This window comes from Lepisosteus oculatus, chromosome 3 (assembly GCF_040954835.1).
Source record: "Lepisosteus oculatus isolate fLepOcu1 chromosome 3, fLepOcu1.hap2, whole genome shotgun sequence".
In the NCBI taxonomy this organism is placed as follows: domain Eukaryota; kingdom Metazoa; phylum Chordata; class Actinopteri; order Semionotiformes; family Lepisosteidae; genus Lepisosteus; species Lepisosteus oculatus.
In genome coordinates this window covers 12,901,805-12,923,061 of record NC_090698.1, presented here as the reverse complement: position 1 = coordinate 12,923,061, position 21,257 = coordinate 12,901,805, and the positions used below count along the sequence as shown (strand labels likewise).

Here is a 21,257-nt window from a genome sequence, read left to right as displayed (position 1 = left end):
ATTTCGTAATGAAGGGAATGCCTAGTTATTTTAACAAAGGGAACCGTGTCCCCACCAACACCCCTATTCCCCCTTACTTTTAGCCTTCTTTATACTACATTGTGGTTGCGCTGTCTGTGGGTATGTGTGCAGTGGTCAGTTCCTAATGATTCTTGGACAACGAGAGGTCAGCCTAGCACTTACTAAATTCTTGAAACAACTCAAGTTGGGAAAACCCCTTAAACTGTAGCCCTGTGCTGCACATTGATTCCAGGATATAGTGAGTGAGACAGTTCAGTTCTCTGTCCATGCAGAGCAGAAGTGACCCAGTAACAAGACCTGAGCAAGCCTGTCATCATAAGGATATTCTGCATGTTAGGTTTCAAAGAAAAACATGTTTATAAGTATTTCAAGAGCAGGGTGTAAACCAATGGCTTGCAAAACTGTGATGACTAAATATTAATCAACACATGGAAACTGTCTATTAGAGTTTTAATTTTTTCCATATGCCTTTTAACCAAAGTTTCATTCCATTTTGAGATGGTTTTGTACTCCACAAAAATATTAAAAAGCAATAATAGATATAAACCTTCACTTCAAGGTCCAGAATTGCCCTAAAATAGTATTTAATAAGATTTGCTTTTAAATATGTGTCAGGTATGGGGCTGTCAAAATGTTAAATTTCATGGAGAGATTTACTGTACATTTTGAGCTGACTCTAATGATGAACAGGACATAAACCATAATTCATAAACCTGCAGTAAAAGCTCAGAGATGATATTGATGAACTTGTGCAGCTGGAACACCATCTGGGCTGTAAATTGTGTTGAGTTGTTGAAGTTGAAGTTCACATTTATCGCACAGGTTAGTGTTTAAATGTTAATGTTGTGTATGTGATGCAGACACTGTACTCTATATGAAATACTACGGCAGTGCAACTATTTTTTCATCTAATGTTTTGCATAACATATTTGTTCAATAACGTTGAGGGCTCTTGTCTTTATTATTTTGTATTTCAGTGCTGAATGTTAACATGTGTTATCCATGAAAATCCACAAAGCAGGGTCAGCGGATGTCTATAGTTATTTAGGTAATCCGAGACAGAATTGTAAAGAGTTACTAATGAGTGTGACCACCCATAAAGAGCTTTACAAGTATTTTTTAAATCTCTTAATGTTTTTCTTATGAAGCCAGTTGTTTCCTTTTATGTCCCCAGTTGTTAATCAACCTGATTGTGCCTCTGTGACCCATACAGTATATCTGGCATGGGAGGGATGAGAACTGTGCACTCATTCCCCAGAAACACACGCTTTCCAGAGTAATCCATTATTTTTCACACTGCAGGACACAGTAAGAGCCCAGGAGTGCACAGAGCTCACACCAGGGCACAAAGCTCAAAGCAGGGCACAGAGCTCACAGCAGGGCATAGATCCCAAAGCAAGGCACAGAGCTCACACCAGGATACAGAGCTCACAGGAGGGAACAGACCTCACAAGAGGGCACAGAGCTTGCAGGGTGGCACACAACTCTCAGGTGGGCACAAAGCTCACAGGAGACAGAGCTCACTGCAAGACTCAAAATTCATAGGGGGCACAGAGCTGACAGCAGGGCAAATAGCTCACAGAGATCACAGGAGGACATAACCATTACTGGAAGACACATAGCACTCATAGGAGGATACAGAGCTCACAGGGGTACACTGTACCCACAGGAGGGCACAGGCCTCACAGGGGTACACAGTACCCACAGCAGGGCACAGAGCTCTCAGAGCTCACAGGAGGACACAGAGCTCACAGCAGGGCTCGGAATTCACAAGAGGGCACAGCAGTGACTTTATGATGTAACTTGGACTGCAGTGAGGACTGGCCTGAATTGATTAGTGACATGAATATTATTGCAGCCCCATTCTTTAGAAGAAGACAAGTGCCAGTTTGCTTCATTTTCTTGCCACGAGAATCTGTGTTATATTCTGTGCCACTCCTAAGCAGACATGTAGCACATCACCATATACTTCAATACAGGTTTAGGAAATTGTGGCGTGCCCAGTGTGGACGCATCGCCTTTGTAGTCCCGGCTGTCCTGGCTTCTAGATGATGAGCCACAGCTGGGCGGGTCCTATAAAAACACACTGGACATCCCGAAGGGACGAGCAGGGATGCCCCCAGGAGGGGGAGTTTTATATCGACAGTCCTAGAGGGGATTGCGCCCATGTAATGTTTTCTTTTTCTTTTTGCCTGTCCCATCATGTATTTTCACCAGGGCAGGCACACACACGCACACGCACACACACACACACCTTTTTCACACACACAGTTCTTGTTTTGTTTTTGCCTTATGCACCCTGCTCTACCAGACTGGACCCTGCTAAATAGGGTAAGCCCAGCCTGGACGCACAGTGGTACACTTCCTTTTTGCTTTTTGTTTATTTTTCACTGTTTTTGTATTATTTTTGGCCCCTGCCAACCTCACACCGGTGCTTCTGTCCCCTCACCCAGGGCCCGAATTTTTTACCGGTGCTCGCCGCTGCGCCTCCCCCACCGCACTGTCACAAAATGAAAACTATACCAATGAGTAATGACATGATCAGTGCAAACGCAGCATAATTAAAGTCAGCTGCACATGAAAGATTGAGATGATGAGTTATTCCTTGTGGTTTTAAAGCAAACAACCCCAAAGAATAAGAAACTCAATAAGGTACTTATTAATTCTATTAGCATTCAGGGCATGATGGCAGTGCAAGTGGCTGGTGATTAGGAGTGATGTCATCATAACTGGTCAAATCTCTTCAGACAGAACCCCTCAGAGCCATATATTTTATTCACTATGGAAAAAACATAGCCCATTACAAGGCAAGGTAAATGAAAACATGCAGCAACAACGTGAAAAGCATAATCATATGGCTGCTTGAAACACAACCCTAGCATTTTGCATCATTTAGCAAAATGTTTAACAGGTGTTCATTTTATCTTTTGGTATTATTCATAATCATATTTACATAATACATTGTAATGTAATTTACATAATATATGTAAATAGCATCACATCTTGCATTTGTGCTAGTTCCGTGGACAATTCACTTTGTAGTCTTTGTAGACTTATTCCTGGTGTCCTTGTGGGCTGGGCTGGGAGTTTTAAATATTGGGATGACAGGGTCGCCATTGCAATCTATATTTTAAAATATCTTTATTTGAACAGTAACTACATCAAGTCAGTTCTAGGTTAATACCAGTGCTGGCATGCCTGCAATAAAACTTGCAGGACGTTACTAGTATTGGGCTTATCCAAACTGATGATAGTCACACTTTCTAGAGCTAAAACAAGTATCAACATTTTTTTTCCCTTAACTTTTACTATAATACACATTTATGCATTATAAATGATGTAAGAGTAACTAATGTAAACAAATGTTAAAGTTTGATTGTGCAATAGCATTTGTGCTTAACTTTATATGGAGTATATACTGTATATCCTGAAGTGTGTCTCTTCTGGAGATATACAGTACTTTTTATGATGCTGTAGCCAATCGGTGCTGGCGAGATAAAGACACAGCCTGTCTCGGCTGTGGCTGGCTGCTCTTCAGGAACCTGCTCAGCTGGGCCCAAAGTCAGATAGGTCTGGAATGCTAATAATCTGAAGCACTGCTTTTTAATTGTACACAGGTGGAATTTCCGTGCCACAGTAACAACAGTGACCTTTGACAAGGCTAATTATGTACATAGTAGGGAAATATTATGTGTATGTTCTTTGAGCCAAGTGTTTTTTGTAAAAACCGCACTGTTTAAAAAAAAAGTCAACATCATTATTTTGGTACAATCAAAACTAACACACAATGTTTTCAAATATTATGGTGTTAATGTTATCTGTTGACTTCAGCATAAATGTTGTCAGTTAAAGTGGGTTTTTCTGAACATGTTTACAGTATGGTTTACCATTGTCTAAAAATGATCAGTCTGTTAAATAACATAAACAGACTGGGTACTGCAGTACACTTGATACCAAAGCCATTCTGATATTTTGATACTTCGGTGAAAAATTCAGCTTTCTGACTATGAGTCATACCGTGTGAATCCAAAACATGCACAAGCTTTATCTTAGAATTGTTGGGTTCTGCGCAGAGTCTTGCATCTGACAAACTGATTCCTGACATATTGCAGTGGTCAGTGACGATAAAATAGTACTCTATACTCTTGGCCATTCAGCCTTGGCTATTACAGACATCACATGGAATCTAGAATGCTATTTTAACCCATTGTTATTTCCTTGGTTTGTTTAATTGGGGTGGAGAAGTACAAATATTGCTATGATCTTTTTAGAAACCATACAGATTGCTCGTATGTGAAAAAATCTAAAATGAAAAACTAGGCATTCTCCAAGGGCCTTATTGTGTTTTTCCCTTTCAGTTTGAAGGGTGCAAGAAGGCTTTCTCCAGGCTGGAGAACCTGAAGATTCACCTGCGGAGTCACACGGGAGAGAAGCCGTACCTGTGCCAACATCCTGGCTGCCAGAAGGCCTTCAGCAACTCCAGCGATCGGGCCAAACACCAGAGAACACACCTGGACACTGTAAGGACAGCATGCGTGCCTCCTCCGTGCACAGCCTGGCAGCGTTGTGGTAACTTGTGAAACAGGAGCTCAGAACTAGAAAAACAGAATTGGGCTTTTATCAATAATACTATTAATTAAGACTCAATTAGTAAAGAGAGACCTGACTCACTTTGTGTTAAGTCCACACCTTCAAGTGCTCAAGTGAATAATCTTTCACCTATGCGGTTAAAAGCTAACAAGAGAAAATAGTGCTGGTTGCAAAGTGGGGATTTCTGTTCTCTAATTAAGGTCTTACTGGGGAAAAATAAAATGGTATTTCTCCTCCTGTGTTATCTTTTCAACATAAAGAATACATCTGATGATGTACCTGCGCAGGTCTTGCACACAAACCATTGTCAGGCTGGTGCTCTTTTACAGAAGCCATATGCTTGTCAGATTCCTGGCTGTGCCAAGCGCTATACTGACCCCAGCTCCTTGAGAAAGCACGTGAAGGCACATTCCTCCAAAGAACAGCAGGCTAGGAAAAAGGTAAGGAGCCCCAGTTACACGGTGTGCCATCTGTGGCTTAACCTATTTTTCTAATTCTGGGTGATTTTTCTGACCTCCTTATCCCCGGTCTCCTTTCGTGTTATTGTGATGATAGTGATGACGAGTGTGGATGTTGTTTCTGACTCCCTAGTGAAATCCATTAAAGCCGAAAAACAATTGTTTTTCAGAGAAGGGTGATGTTAGAACCCAGACATGCTGGTTAATGGGTTGCTGTTCCAAAGAAAAATGTTTTAATCTGTGGATTAAAAAAACAAACAAAAAACAAATGCGTAGCAGCAGTGCGTCTGGCAGAAAGGGCCAGTTAGAGGAAGATGAGAAGAGATTGTATTAATAATCTGGGGGGATGATGAGGATCACTGCAAAGGTCAGGCTGTTCAGTTTTTTCACAATTTGTCTGTAGCAGGAACAAACAGAAGGGATTGAGAATCACAGGTTCCACTCTAGCGCTGTGTAGTTGAGACGGATGACAGTGTGTCAGTCTGTCCAGTAGCACAGCAAAGTCTAATCAAATAGTTGAATAGAAATATAAATCATAACAGTTAGGGAATAGGGAAAAAAGTGTAGAATCAGTCCTTCATTCACAGTTAACTCCTTCATATCCAAAGGCAGGTCTTCAGTTTCAATACAAATCTAATTCAGCCTTGCATCTATAAAAGCTGTAAAATTATACAGTATGCAAATGTAATATTGACCAAATGAGTACAATGTTATACAGTATATTTACTCTTCTTAAACCAGTAGGAGAATTAAAAAGTCTTTTTGAAAACTTTGGAGAAGTATTTTTCTTCTGGGCTAGAGATGTGTAAAGCATGTAGCTCTGAGCCACCAGCAGCGAGCTCTGCTCCAGAAGACAGGTCTGCTGCCATGGCAGATTTCTACAGTGTGTTTCAAGGGGGCAGCGTAACATGTAACATGCTCCATTGAGACTTGTTGCATATGATTTGTTTCAGTGCCCACCTAGCATTCCCTTCCTCTTCTTCCCTACTGCCAGCACTTACAGTACCTTCAGTGAAACTTACTATGTGACACTATTGAGCAACTACTATACATTCTGCTGCTCAGTTCACTCTGATTTTACAAAGATATTCCATAGAATTAGATTTAATGCCTCACATACTGGGATGTGAGGATGGGGCAGTTAATCCTGTTTAAGGCTATAGATATTAGGCGGGCCTGATCTCACCTGATTTAGATTATGCCAATAGCTTTGCAGTCTGGTGATTAAGGAAAGAGGCCATTACCAGGAGGATCCAGTTTCAAGCCGCCCAGCTCTGCCAATGACTCACTGCATACTGTGCAACTCTGTGAGAAATTCTCACTGAGCTTTTACTCTTTCTCCTAGAAGAGATGTCAAACTGTAGCTGTTGACACACACTTCTCCCCTTTCGTAGCCTCTTTTATCAGCTATGTGACTAATAGAAGGCACCCCAGGACCTTTCTGTCTTACCTAGCATACAGGTCAGAGGGAGGTCAAGCAGACCCCAGACTTGATTCACTAACATTTCTACGGAACACATTTTAATCACATGGCCGGTATGGCCATCCTCATGGAACAGGGGTGATTGCCAAGTGTTTCCAGGAATTGTGCCACATCATCCTTTTCCCTTCTGTGGCTAGCCCAGTATTTTGGAAATTGTGTCTGTGAACTGCATCCCTGTCCTTGCCCTCTTCAGCGCTCCTGTGTTCTTGATGGGATGTAGCACAATTCGCACAGGCATGAGAATGATGTTGCTTATGATTTGAAACAATGGTAAATTATGTAAGGTTTTCATGTGGCAACATTTGTAATGTAAGCAAATCTTGGTTACAGGAATTAAATCATGGCTTTGGCAGCTGTGCCTTTTTGTTGGCAGCTCAATTAAATCAGAAATGATGTACACAACACTGTGCATCTGAGCTCTTCAAATTACTAAAGTAAAAAAATTGGCAGGGCCATTTTAAAGCCATTTATTGGCTGTTTTGCAAGAAAAAAAGACAAAAATGGTGTCTGAACAAGGCTGCGAGCTTTATGGATTCTTGTACTTTGATCTTTTGAAAATGGAATGGAAAGTATCCTGGATAAGCCTCTAGTGATGTCCATTTTCATGTGTGCTAACAGCCACTAGACTTTCTATTAATGATTGAACATAATAAAGTCCTGTAGAGTCAGGTGTAACAATCTATGCATGGCTGGAGTTAGTTATCATATATGCTTCTGTGATTAGAAGCTATTCATGCACGCACAGCTGTCTTTATACAGTGCCTTGCAAAAATATTCAGTTCACAGTTTTTTCTTTTTCCACTCACAGTCATGACACTTTGAATTAGCAATTATTGTTTGCTGTATACATAACCTACTCCACAAGTTGATATGAAATATGAATATTAATTATGAATATGAAAGAAATGGAAAAAGTCCTATCATGTCATATATACAGTAAATGCATATGACTAAATTTGAACCCTTTGCTGTGGCAAGGTGTGCAAAATTACTTTAACCTGCTACACAATGTGGTTAATGGCCTCTGTCTGTGTGCAATGATAGTGATTTACTGTACATGATTTCAGAATAAGTACATCTATCTCTGTAGGCTCCCATAATGCCTCCCTTAGGCAGGTAGTGAATTTCAGATTCAACTGTGAAGACCAAGGATTTTTCAGAGCAACTCAGAGTAAAAGTTGTTCAAAGGCACAGGCAGGAGAGTATATAAATGTATAGACGACCCTTAATATCTTTTTGAGCACTTCCTAGGTCAGGTCCTCCAGAGGCAGCAGGGACAGTGATGAGGCAAGTGAGAATGAGCACAGGCACATGCTGCTACCAGCCACTCATGATCCTGACTTTGCAGAATCCATTCTTGTTGAAAAGACTGGTGTAGAGTCTTTAGTCTGAAACATTTGGATTCCCCATCTTGTGGGGCTGTGCTGTTTGGCTCTAGCATGATAACATTATTGTACTGAAGCCAAAAAAAGGCTGAGCCCTATAGTAAGGCACAGATTCATTAAAATAATATGAAACAGCATGTCATAGGTCATGTATGCAAACCGCAATCTCTTCTTGAAGGCTTAATGCAAAACAAAATCTCTATTAGCACAATTATTGAGGTGACTCTGTAAATATGAATAGAATTCTTTGAATTTTTCTCCCACTAAGTCTACTATCTACTTTTGCATTTATTAATTGCATTTATTTAGCCTTCATTTTCTCTTTAAATTCAGCATAATGGCACTAGAGATAACACACAATGCAGTAATCAATGTAGGATACAAAGTTAGGCTCAGATTTGACTCTCTGTCATAGGCACACACAACCTGCACAACCCAGGTGATCACCAAATTCCCTTCACAAAAGATCTGGCCGTTGCTAGGCACAGTCTGAATGGTGTGAGAGAGCAAGAGGAGTAACATGACTAAAGTGATGTCATTGGTTCAGGTCATGATAATATGGCCAATAACTGCTACAGTTTCCTTGTTTCATCTCTGTGGGAAGGACTGAACTGCTGATTTGACTAACTGACTCAGCAATGCAAAATGCATCTTCTCTTCTTGTGGTATATATTCGTAAAACCTCGGTGCCCTTTAGACATATGCAGGATTCAAACCAGTATTAGTGCCTGCTGTCTGTACTGTAATATAATTTTACTGGGCAAAATAATTTAAAATGCACAAAACTCCCGCAGGTTGAAATCTGTAAGATTTTAAGAACTGATAATGTGGAAACAAATGTTCTTACAGTATGTAAACTCTCTTCACATCAACACTCAAGTGCAAAGTGAAGTCTTCTGCTCACCCAAGAGATTGATGCTTTGATTCTTACACTAAAATTTCTGATGCATGCAAAGTCTGTAGCACAAGGAGAGAGAAATGAAAAGCAGAATGTGAAAGCAACAGTCTAAGTGAAACCTTAGGTAGACCTTGGTGGACCTTCCACTCCTGACTCCTTGTTCCTCTCCAGTTGTGGTATTTAAAATATTTCCTGGCCATGGCAATACAAACATCAAGAAACAATCATCCCTCTATGCCAGAACTAAGGTTATTTACGGCTTTAATTAAAATGAAGAGCTGGCATGTTGTCAAAGAAACGTGAACAGAAACGTGAATTCATAATAAAACTATTTCAAAAAGGCACCATAAAAATTCCGATAAAGGCACCGAGAAACAGTGGTTCCGCACGCTGTCTTGAAAAGAGTCAGACTCCTCTGCTGTCACACCCTGTTAGTCACGGATCCTTTTAATATGTGCCACTTCTAATCCTCTTTCTCTTCGACTGCAGACACTTCATGACATTATTTCAGTACTGAGAGCCAGTTGTGAACATACTGAGAGTTTATTAAAATCCCCCTAGTCGGGGGAGGCAAAAGACATGTTGTTTGAGCTCATTTTAAATGAGAACATTTTTTCTTTTTTCTGTGAGTTTAGAAAAACTGGTTCTTAGATCTGTCAGAAACAGAACTTATAGTGTATGTAGTACATGCCGAAGTGATGTTGGGTGGTACGGAAAATGTACAACCGTCTACAAGATACATCGAAAAGAATTACAGGTAATGAAATCTACTGTAAGTTGCAGCTAGTTTTTACCTAGAAATCTGAATTTAAAATGTAGTGACTGATGGAAAATTACCTATGCTGATTCAGGTTAGTGTTTGGACAAATATTAAAACTAGCAGGAAAAGTGTGTTGAACTGGTGTTACAAAGGGAAGAAAAAGTCTCTGATTGAGTTATAGTAGCACAATGACTTGAGATTGGTGGTTGTGGAGACTAGCTTGGCTTCAACCCATCCAGCCCCTGCAATATTCTGCTACTTGTATTATCACTGCTACTTTCCACTGTGTTGTTGGCACTCTTGCTGTTATTTTATGTTCTCATATCCAACAATTTGTGTTGTCACTTTTTTATGTCATTTCTTGTGTCCTTTGTTATGTGAAGAAACATGCAAGTAACCATTCCATTGTACTCGGGTACATACACCAGTTAAACTGAAACTGGTTGAGTAATATTACTAGGGTACAGCCAGATCCACACCAGCAATCTCCAGTCTGAGGGACCCATATACACATCAGGCAGAGCCCTCTGCCAGCCTAACTGCTGAAAGAGAACCCTTAAATGTTTGTGATTTCAGCAAAGAGGACAAAGTTCTGTTCTCATCTATCCAACATCACCTGAAGGGACTATGGGGTAAATTGTGCATCCACAGCTCATGCTGCAGAATTTTTTATTGATTGTTTGGGTGAAGATCAGCCCACACCTCACCCACTTCTGCTCACCTAAGAATAAGTATCAGGTTTCTAACCCACCACAGTTCGGCACTTTGCAAACCCTGCTCCACCTCAACATTGCCCTCGGCTCATCTCCGGGTGTCTGGTGGTCTCATCCTCGCGGCCAGGAAGGTTATGCCCATAATCAGAATGGAACTTTATTACTTCTAACAGTACATCCTAATGAGGGCTTCAGGATCACAGCACTGCACACCATCGGAAAGGTGAGGCAGGAGGAGGCTGGGTAGGTCATTCAGTACAGCATAAAGAGAGAGAGAGACCCAGAACCAGCTGCTAATGAAGCCCTTACCTCATCCATTGGATCGCCTTTCACCTTTTCACAGAGTTTCATCATGTAAGATTATCACCAATATAAACATGATGATGTTGTTAATTTTGGTGAGTGGTTTCAGGAACAGGGGAAATGTTTCAAACCTCTTATAGCATTAAACATGTTTGTAAAAAGGCAAACTAGCCGTGTTAGTAACCACACATCTTACTTCTTTTTGATCTGCCTGTGGGAGAGTTGTTTGTGCACGGAACAAACCAAAAATAGCATACCGTGTGGTCATAGGATCATATAATTGCATGTATTTTATTTTTAATCATTATACTAAATTCAAGTATAATTAAGCATTCATCTTCCTTTTCAAAGTCAGTGGAGGTATTCAAGTATTGAGATGAGTGCATTTAAAAACCATCCTAAGCAGATTGAGCCTTCATTATATTTTTCTTCCTGTGATCCGCACAAATAAGTAAAAGCATTAGCTCATTTCTTTATAGCTGTGCAGCTTTCCTATTGCCTTTCTTTCACGCCATTGCTCAGTTTCTGCTCTTACCTTTTGTTCACTTTTCCCTTCTCTCTTTCTCTGTTATTGTAAAATACGTCATTTTATAAGATGTATATTAATGTCCTGTACAGAAAATGGTTTGTTTTAAATTACGTTTGCAGCACATTACCTGAAATTCTGTTATGTATTGCGAAGACTGTATCAGAAAACAAGGCCCTGTGGTCCCGGCTAACACATACAAAGGCAACTGTAATTTCCAGTAAGCCAAGGAGAGGAGGTGAACTGTTAGCAACCAACAATAGAAAAGCCCTGAATGTGGAGAGCTGAGGAGAGTGGCCATTGCTGAACCTGTGGCATACTGTGTGAGTGGGGAAAATTGTTGCATGATGAACATTTTCTGTATTAATTCATGTACTTCTAGGCTTGGGTGGAAACTGTACTGATTGAAAGGCTATTTCCCAAATTTCAGATTGGCTCTAACTGAACACTGTGTATCCAATCAAATTCAGATCTGGCGAGTGTAACCTCTTCAGATTTGCACCACTGTATTCCACATTCAGAACTTAATCTATTCACTTTCAAAACGTGTTCCTTCATGACAAATGACTTGAAAGCAGTACTTAAACTTCAGTTTACAGGAGCTGAAAAGCAGTTCACCCAGTTAAGTGAGATCACAGAGATAATGCAATTGAAATGCAATTTTAATATAAAAAATGACATTTCTGTGACTTTTATCTACCTTGATTATAACACTTATACTGATAATTGTGATATTGATTACTATGGGCATAATAATTTCTGTCAGTCTTTGCTGCCCTCTCTTGGTTGTTATTAAATTGAAACATACACGGTTTTCAATAAGTAGAAAATGCTGAGTTAATTGAAGATTCTATTTTGTCTGTCTGTGTGTGTGCCCTGCAATGGACTAACCCACTACATCCCCAGTCAAGGGTGTGATCCCACCTGGTTTTTTTTTCTTCAGGATACACTTTCACAACCCTTATAAAAAACTTAACCAGGAATTTCAATGTGTGCATACCTCTAGTGATACTATTTCTTGTAGTTGCAATAAAATTTTGATTTTCGTATTAGATCGTATTGGATAGAAATCTCATTCTTTCACATTCTCTCTTGGCTCAGACATTCATCGCATAGAGTGGATTTCTGCATTTATATAACTTTGTTTTACTGTAGGTATAATTTTTAACTAAACATAGTAACAAGTAGAAGTTAAGAAAATCAAAATAAAATAATAAAGTCAAAACATTTAATTACTTGACACACTTTGTTAGAAAAAAAGAGAAAAGTTACTTTAAATATTTTTCTTAATACAATTTTCCTTATTTTTCATCCTTCCAGACAGAATGAAAGAACAAAGATAGATTAAATATGATAGGATGTTACAGTTTCTTTAATAAAAACAAGTATTTTTTTTATGTCAAGACTAAATGTGCTTCTTACATCCTCTGAGATTCTTCTTCTGAGCCCACAATATATCAGCATTGACAGTTCAGAGAGGAAGTTGTTGAACAAATTAACCCTCCACACCGTAAAGCATTCATCAGCTCCTTCTGTTGAATTTTTCAAGAATCCACAGAGGTTAAGAGAGAGAAAAACAGCAATACTCGATGAAAGTGAAGCTAATTTAATGCATTGCTCTTCTAAATGTAATAAGCCACCGGTTGTCATTATAATAAGTGAGGGCTGAACAAAATAAGTGGCCTGGAGCTGCCAGCTCTCTTTAAACAAAGTTACCAGACGCAGTAAAATGTCAGCCCATGGGCTGCAGCTCCCTTTGTTACAAGCTGAAAAGGAGGTGTGGGGAAAGGGCCTAGGGTCAGCAAGCACGCTGTATCTAGGAAACGTTTTGTCACCCAAAAATGCAGTGAAGAGTAAGTGTTTTAATCCTCCTGCCTTAATCCCTCAACTTCCTGTTCTTGGAATGAAATATAAATCAGGCACCGTGCAGTGCAGCAATTTTGTCCTTGAAAGGGATGTTGGCAAAAGAGGATTAGTGATGGGCAGAAGTGTTTAAGGAATTTAATCACACAATTTGTTGTAAAACTTGCAAGAACACGAGTGACCAACTCTTTTGAGCGTGGCTACTGCAGAACAATGGAACACACTTTAAGAGTGATTAGATGGTGTCTGTAGTGTGTTCCTTACACACACCCAGTGTCAGAGGTAAGAGGCACACCAGAAAGCAACCTTGTTAAAATCCAGGAAAAGGATAGGTTACAGAACAGTGGTTATGTGGGAAAAAATGTCAACCTATTACAAAAGTGTAATACTTCAAGCCAGGTAATCTTATGCTGACTAGCCCAGGAATATTTTCTGACCTAAATGTATACAGTAGCATACATACAGTATATTTCTAAAAAAGTAGAAAAAAAAAGTTGATTTTTTTGTATTATTAGAAAAACTTTCTGCTTGGAATAGTGTAGTTTATTTTGAGAACTGCCCCTCTAAGTCATCTTCTTTTCATCTAACTGTATAGTATTTGTTTATCAAATATTTAAACAGTCTAGATTTGGTTTATATAGTGCTTACTTTCTGAAAATAAATCCTTGAATGCTTAAGTGGGAAAAGTTCCATGAAAGACTTCCAGCCTTTAAAAACAGTGTTAAGGAGCTATCATTCTGAATGTTAAATGCTGCATTTGAGTGTGATTTTCCTGAATATACTGTATACTGAATTGCCCTTGAATATTCGAATAATCCAAATGTCATGTAATAAGCTAAATGTTACCTTCTTTGTAATGTGCAAAATAGCACGGGATTGGGCAACCTGGGTAACCTTTACACATTTACGCAGGCAACTAAACTTTTTACTTTGTCAGGCCGACCAAAGTCAGGTTTCCATCGACTTTCAAGAATTGCTTCAGCATTTAAAATAAAATAAAAAGCTTCAGCATTTATTAATTGACACAATTAACAAAGTCCTGGATTTTCAAATAAAGTTGCAGTGGCAAAACAACAATGAAAGAGTAAAGCTCAAACTTGTTAATGAACGTGATAAAACTTAAAGTTAACTTTAAGGTTTAGTGTTGTACAGTGACTGTGCCTTTTACCAGATGTCTTCTGGTTTAGTTCAGTTTTTATGTGATTTCACCTTTTCCACTGTGCATTTTTACACTAGGCTTGCCAACAGCTATCATTCCAATAGTAAATATTTGCAAAGGTAGCCTCTTACTGTACCTCTCAGCCCTATTACATCTTCTCTGTGGTAAATTCATATGATCACAGCTCCAGATTAGTGTAGCACTGAAAGTCACAGTTCAAGCAGAAGCAAGTGAAGTGAAGAGAAAGGTCCTGGACAAAGTGCAATATCATAGTTTTTGATTTCTGAGTGTCTCTTGACTATATATTGTAAGTATTTACCATATACTGTATCTCATGCACGTCTTACCTGTGTGACTCTGTGATAAATTAATGAGCCAGTGAGGCAGAGAATAACAAAACTCCATTGGTCACTGGTGTTATAGTATTCATTCCAGATATACCCCCAGTTAAATAAATCCGCTAAAATGTGTACAAAAGAGATTTTATACGTTATTGTCAAAACACATTTTAAAGTTCACTTTGAAAATAAGAGGAAGCAAAGTTCTCCAAGGCTCCCCTGTTTCTGTTTTCAGTATTGTTAACAATGAGAACCTGGCACAGGCTGCAGTCCTGGTGTTGAACAAGCACCTCAATGCCAACTCCACCTGTTCCAATTAAACTAAATGCAACCACATGTAACGTGAACAGCAGGGGAGGGCAGAGTAAGTACAGCAGCACAGAAGTGAGGTTCCGTCTGTTTTCACTAATACACCACAAAGCACGTGGTGCCGAGAGCACTGTGTGCAAAATAAAAAAGGAAAAGTTTGTGAACTCTATTATTAATCTATATATAATTCTATATACTTTTAACGTCTTATCCATGGTTTCATTTTAAAATTTTAATTTATGAGGAAGGCATCACTGAAGAGGAAACTTAATCACTGACAGAAGTTTGCAAAATGAGAGAACAGTAGAAGAGATTTGAAAAAAGGCCAATTAATATCGTTTGTACAAGAAATTGTTAGTAACAATGCATTTTATGCATTCAATTATTAATAGGTTTCATACTGTTATTCATGTTATTAACACTCTATTAATGATTCCATGTATTACAGGTTATAAAGAATTTATCAATTCAACTTTCCATCTCTAAACTAATATCTTTCCTCTTAGCCTTTATAAAAGGAATGCTATAGTTGTACGCAAACTTATTTTCATTTTCCGCTTGTTTTCTTAATACTGTGTCAATGCACTACATAACACTTGTAAACTATTTACTCCTGTAGAATCACATTCACTATGCCCACTTGTAGGTGCTAATTAAATGAATTCCAGAATCATTTGACAATTTAAGAAGGAAAAAACATATTTTGAATTTGTCAGAGAGCCCTTTTCTTTAGCTCGGACTCCATTTTTGCTTAGGCCAAAGTGACTTACTGTATTTTGACTGTTGAAGGGCCAAAGATGCCTGTACAGGGGAGATACACTATGTGCTCTGGTTGAGCAAGGTTTTTTGCACAAGCTGTCAGCTGCATGCATATTGGTCTGGATGTGGATGTTTAAACAATTAAACAATTAATCTTTTTTACCAAAAACTTTTTTTGTTAAATATTCCAGTGCGTAAGTATAGATAACAATAAAGCTCTCAATAAAATGAAGTTTTACACGTTTGCTTAAAATAAAGAGAAATACTGCAATACACTGCCTGTTCTACTCTCTGGGTCTGTAATGCATTGTGGACCTACTGTATAGCCTCTCGGAGAGCTGAGAGCTATAGAATGTGTCTGGTTCTATAAAAGGTCTATTAATGCAGTTATTAGAGAAGCCCTGATGCTTTTCACTAGCCTTGGTAGGCTTGGTACTGTAGGTTCACTGGAGAACTATGGTTAGCAAACTGTGGGAATATTGGAAGATCGTGAAACAGTTACATTTTACCCTCATTCTGCTGGTATAGAGAGAGTATGTGAAGGAAAGGTTTTGTCCTAAATGTTTTATAGTAAGAGAAACAACCTTAAAATTCAAACCACACACATTCTAACACACAATGAGTGTTAACTGCTCAAAGCATTATGATTTAAAAGGTAAAGATGAAAAACCAATTCCACAGGCTTTGTTTGTGGTTTTGATTTCTTATCTTTTTTAACTGAACCTGTTTACAGATAACTTAGGTACTGTTTTCTTTAGCAGCTTCATTCTGAGGAACACTAACAATACCTGAGGTAAATTTGTGCACTTATGTTTTTTCTAGCCTTTTCTCTGTGTGGTGAATGTATCTTGTCCATTTTCTCTTGACAGAGAGATCATTTTGGCTAGTGTCTTTCCTGTCAAAGGGCCTGTTTCTGATTGTGCATGTCGACACGACACATCATACCCTTCTCAACCATCACACAACTTTCATTGTTTCTGTATTGGTCAGCTTCCCACACTCCCCCACTGATGACCATCCTCAGATTTCATCTCTCCCTTCACTGTGTCAGCAAACCCATTTCATGTGAACAAGTAATCGGTTTATTCCATGCTGAAAAAGGAAGAAAGAAAACACAACGTTTCAGCCGTGGAGGAAGGCTCCACAGCCGAAACGTTGTGTTTTCTTTCTTCTTTTTTCAGCATGGAATAAACCGATTACTTGTTCCTTTGCAGCCTACGCGTACTGACGCAGCTACCCACCTGAACTACTACAATCCATTTCATGTACTGTAAATCTCCATTCCCTTACCATTAATGTCTTGCTGGAATAGTGTGGATTCAGCCTGGCTCCAGCCTAAGACAGCCCTGGCATTAGAAGGTACTGCTACATTAGGAACAAAAGGAGTACTTCCAAGTATTACCAGTTTTGTTGCTAAAATACCAATTCTTAAAATGTAGAAAAATAAATAAGTTAGCCTTAAATTATGGACTGTATGACCTTTTCCTTTTACTAATGTGTTTAATATTGCTCTGTATTCTGAATTCAAAACAAAATGCTCATTTACATAAACAGTGATGCAACCTGCTCATGAAGAACCTCCATGAGAACAGTTTTACCCTCAGAAATTTACTAATATGGTCCTGCTACAGTTGTGCACTGATATGCAGTTTACTTGGTCATGGTTACTGTTCATTTGCTACTCATCTGATAGCAAGTTACAGAATAAACCAGGTCCCAGGCTGAACCCAAGCAAGCAGAGTTCCAGTGGGAGTGTCTTAAGTCGGATTCTCAATGTGGGTGAATTTAGTTTTAAAAATATCTCAATTAAGGTAAACTGCCAGATTTCGTTTTCACCACGACTTTGTTTCTAAAAAGGTTCATTAAAAATGTGCATGATCTGCAGTAGTGTTATAATTTACACTGCCTTGCAAGTTGTACTGTTGCTTATTACTTGTCACTAACTTGTTCTTTCTCATGTGTTTACTGCTTACCTCATGCTCAAGTGCTTTCCACGTATTCCCAGAGGATGCTTCTCATCATTAGTGCTGTTTTATACTCTAATCTGCGGTATGTGTGGAATTCTGTACCTGACAAAGGAGTCTTTCATTATCTGGTATTTACATTACAAATAAAAGCAGAAATTGCCAGTGCCTGTAAAAATATGAGCCTGAAGTATAAAAATCAGGTTTCCAGACCTTTGGCGTGAGATCTTAATATCTTTAATTTACAATCCTTCAAACTTGGCATTTGTTTAACTTAATGAAATGGAAGAGTGGTGATGGAAAAGCTAGACATCACTATACAGCAACCACTGATATACAGTAAGAAAAGAAAGCTCCCTAGCTGAATATCTGAAACTGAAAAGGGCAAAATGAGAGGGATTAATATATTTTGTGCAACTTGTAAGATGAAATAAGACAATGGGTTGAAGTATGGTGTACAGTACAGCTTCCTGAGAATATGTCCTTTACTGGAGAAGAACATTCACAACGTATCATCAACTTATTTTTCAGAATAACTGCAATGGCATCTTGAGCTTATGCTATGCTGAGATAGCTATTGCAAAAGCAAGCATTTTGTATTCATGCTGAAATAAAGTGTTGACTGTAATGTTAAGCTGCTTGTGCAACAGCTTTCATGTTGGGGTTAAGAGAAAGTCTTGTTGATGCAGACAGTAAACAGTTCTTTGCTAGACTAATTTGTATGTAATACATACTGTACATGACTTTTCAAATAAAAAAAATAACAGTGTCTCTGTTAAAGATGTTTTTTTATTCTTGAACGTCTGTAGCCCAGCATGACACCGTTATGAACTCCTCCTATGTTTGTGTGGTATATAAAATGCCACTCTGGACTTCATCTGGCCGAGTAGAAGCAAGAGTTTGTTATTGTATTTTGTGTTTCAGTTGAGGTCAAGCATCGACCTGGACCAGGATGGTCTCAATGATTGTCTCACCATCCAGCCTCTTCAGCCAGCCAGCTCCCCTCACGACACGGGGGATAGCAAAATGGGGAGGTCTCCAGCACCCAGCCACGACATGTACCCAGGTGAAACCCACAGTCCTCACTGCTGTGCAGTCTGGGCTTGCATGTACCTCACACTGTGCAACTAGAAGCTTAGTCTGCAGATCCCAATGTTTCTGTTCCCATCTTAGCCCAGAAAGCATTCTGCAATGTGTCACAGTACTTAAATGTATGATGTATATAAAATTTAATTTCAGATAACAATTTAACTTCTCAGTTGCCAAGATTTGTCTTCAGCTACATAACCTTTGAAGCCTGAACTCATGAGATCTCGGAGACTAAACTGCATTGGGCCGAGATGCTATCTGTACTCTATCTTGCTATCTTTGTCTACAGAAAAGCCAGCTTGCTGCTAGGAGTGGTGTTGCATGACTAGCAGGTATAATCCACACAGGTTAGCTATAAAAAGCAAAAGACTAGAAGAGGACATCTTATAAAAATATAGGAATGCAGCATGAGTATTTAAGGTTAGAGTTAGTCACATTAGAAGATGCAAGCTTGCAACTGAACATGCTTAAACAACAGTACAATAGAGACGTGTGATTCGATCCTAGATATCTGGTTATGTGAGGCAAAGCAAATCTGATAATACCAGCGTGTAATATGAGGAGATAGATCAAAGTGTCTTTAGATATCTGTATTGACAAGCTTTGAAGGCACACCAAGAGGCAGTTCACCTAGCTTAGTTTTGCTCCAAATTGAAGATTTAATGAACAACAATCTTTACTTTTTTTGCTTCTCTCTTTTGTAACAGAAAGATTGATTACATGTTAATAAGAGCTAATCAAATTAGACAGCGTCTCACTTTTTACTTTTTTAATTAAATTAAAGAAAACTGTTAGAATTCAGAGGATCAGTCAATTACAGTGATCATTTCTGTTTAAAAGTCTTTTAATACTATTTGTGTGTCCCTTAAATTACCCCGCCCCAGTAAAGGGAAAATCTGAAAAATTAGAAATGAGAAAAATGTATGAATGCCTGAAGCAATGAGAGCTTCCATGTACAGTATATAAAGTTAGTTACCTAGGATTCCTCTAGGATTTCTTCCTGCTTGTAAGAAAGCAACATGGCTTCTCACTACATTAAACCTAGGTTCTTGCTTTCTTGTCTGCTAATGCCCAGTGCCTGCTTGACTTTTGTTTTCCATCCTGTAGGCCTGTTCTCCAGCATGCAGTCCAGTCGCAGTGGAACTGCAGGGGGCACAGCACCCCCTCCTCACCCTCAAAGTCACCCCTCTCCAGGAAGCACTGTGCAGGGCAGCCCATTGCTGCCCCAGACTCAGCTACCTCCACTCCCAGTGCTACAGGATGGCACTCAGAGGTATAGCCTTTCACAGAGCCTTTATGGTGCTCTGCTGCACATTGCATTGCAAGATCAATTGGCAGATCATACAGTAGGGCTAGCCTAATGTTATATGTTCCTCCTGAATGCATATGTGACATGGGTTCAATCAATCCTGCCATTCAGGGCCTCATAGCTTCAGGATTTTGATCCACCCAGATATTATCCTTTTAATTTAATTGTGTGGTTAATTGGCTACTGTTTCACTATTCCAGACCTTCCCAGGTTTCTTTTAGGCGAGTTAAGGTAACATCCCTGTCACAATCACAGACTAAGATCCATGTCAGGTCTTGTAGTAGACCCTACACGATGCAGTAAGAGCTGGAGAAAACAGGAGGCATGGTAAAAGAAAACACACACACAAGAGAATTCTACAGGAGGCTTCTCAATAATGAGCATGGGTTGGTGTGTGAGGGAACTTTAAATGCTGAAGGAAAAGGGATGTGGTTGGATAATTGGTCTGGGAGTGAGAATTTGAGGAATCTGGTGTATGTGGGAATGTGATGGGTTCAATTAGGAATGAGATTGTGAAACAGTGGGAATGCAAGGGTGTTTGCAAGGGAGAGTGTGGGGCGTGACAATCCCAGGTTTCTTTTAGTTCCCTTTCATCAATACAGTAGAAGACCTGCAGGACTGGACACCCCTGTATTATCAAGCATACCCACAAATTACATGCAGATTGGTGTATAATTCTTACTTCCTGAAGGAAGCCCAGGAAAGTCACATCTCTGAGAAAAAAATCAGCTATAAATCATATCAAACACCAAAAACACCAAAATCCTGAAACCTGCTCCTTCAGTGTCCAAAAAGGCACATTTTACAGAAATTGCAGTGAAACTGCACACAGTGGGGAATGTCACTGTCGTGAATTTAGTGAAAATCTACAGCACTTGAGAGAAGGAATATCGGTGCAGAAACTAGATTGATCATTGCTTAGTGCTAAAGGTTTTAGTTTTACACTGTGTAAAAAAAGCCATGTTTGTTTTCTCAGCTTACATAAAATGCTAAGCTCTTCAAGAAGTCTTTTTTGGCTTCTGCACACAGGACAAACAAAGGACCCGATGCCCTATGGTACTTGTGTTTTATGTGCTCTGAATGTCAGTAATTAGAACCAACCTCATATCTGACCGTTCATTGTGGTTAAGCTTAATTCAAAGTGAGCACCTGTGGAGGAAATTAACAGCCTTGCTGAGATGCCAACCTTTTGTGACTTCCAGTATTTTACTATAATCCGGCACTTTATCCAACAGTTTCCCTGTCTTCTTAGTGAGCTGTTAGTGCCTCCCGCACACATGAAGGATGAGGTGGGCATGATTTCATATCTGTATTTGATTCTTGCGGTTAT

At 39.2% G+C, this 21,257-nt stretch overlaps 1 protein-coding gene across 1 annotated transcript in view; it reads left to right on the top strand.

Moving 5' to 3' along the window:
* The window catches only part of glis3 (GLIS family zinc finger 3), an 82,565-nt gene that overhangs the window by 47,355 nt on the left and 13,953 nt on the right, over positions 1-21,257 (top strand). The window contains exons 5-8 of the mRNA XM_015340298.2: positions 4,380-4,541; positions 4,941-5,051; positions 18,454-18,595; positions 19,726-19,891. Of these exons, the coding sequence (XP_015195784.1) occupies positions 4,380-4,541; positions 4,941-5,051; positions 18,454-18,595; positions 19,726-19,891 (581 nt within the window). The remainder of the gene's footprint in view (positions 1-4,379; positions 4,542-4,940; positions 5,052-18,453; positions 18,596-19,725; positions 19,892-21,257) is intronic.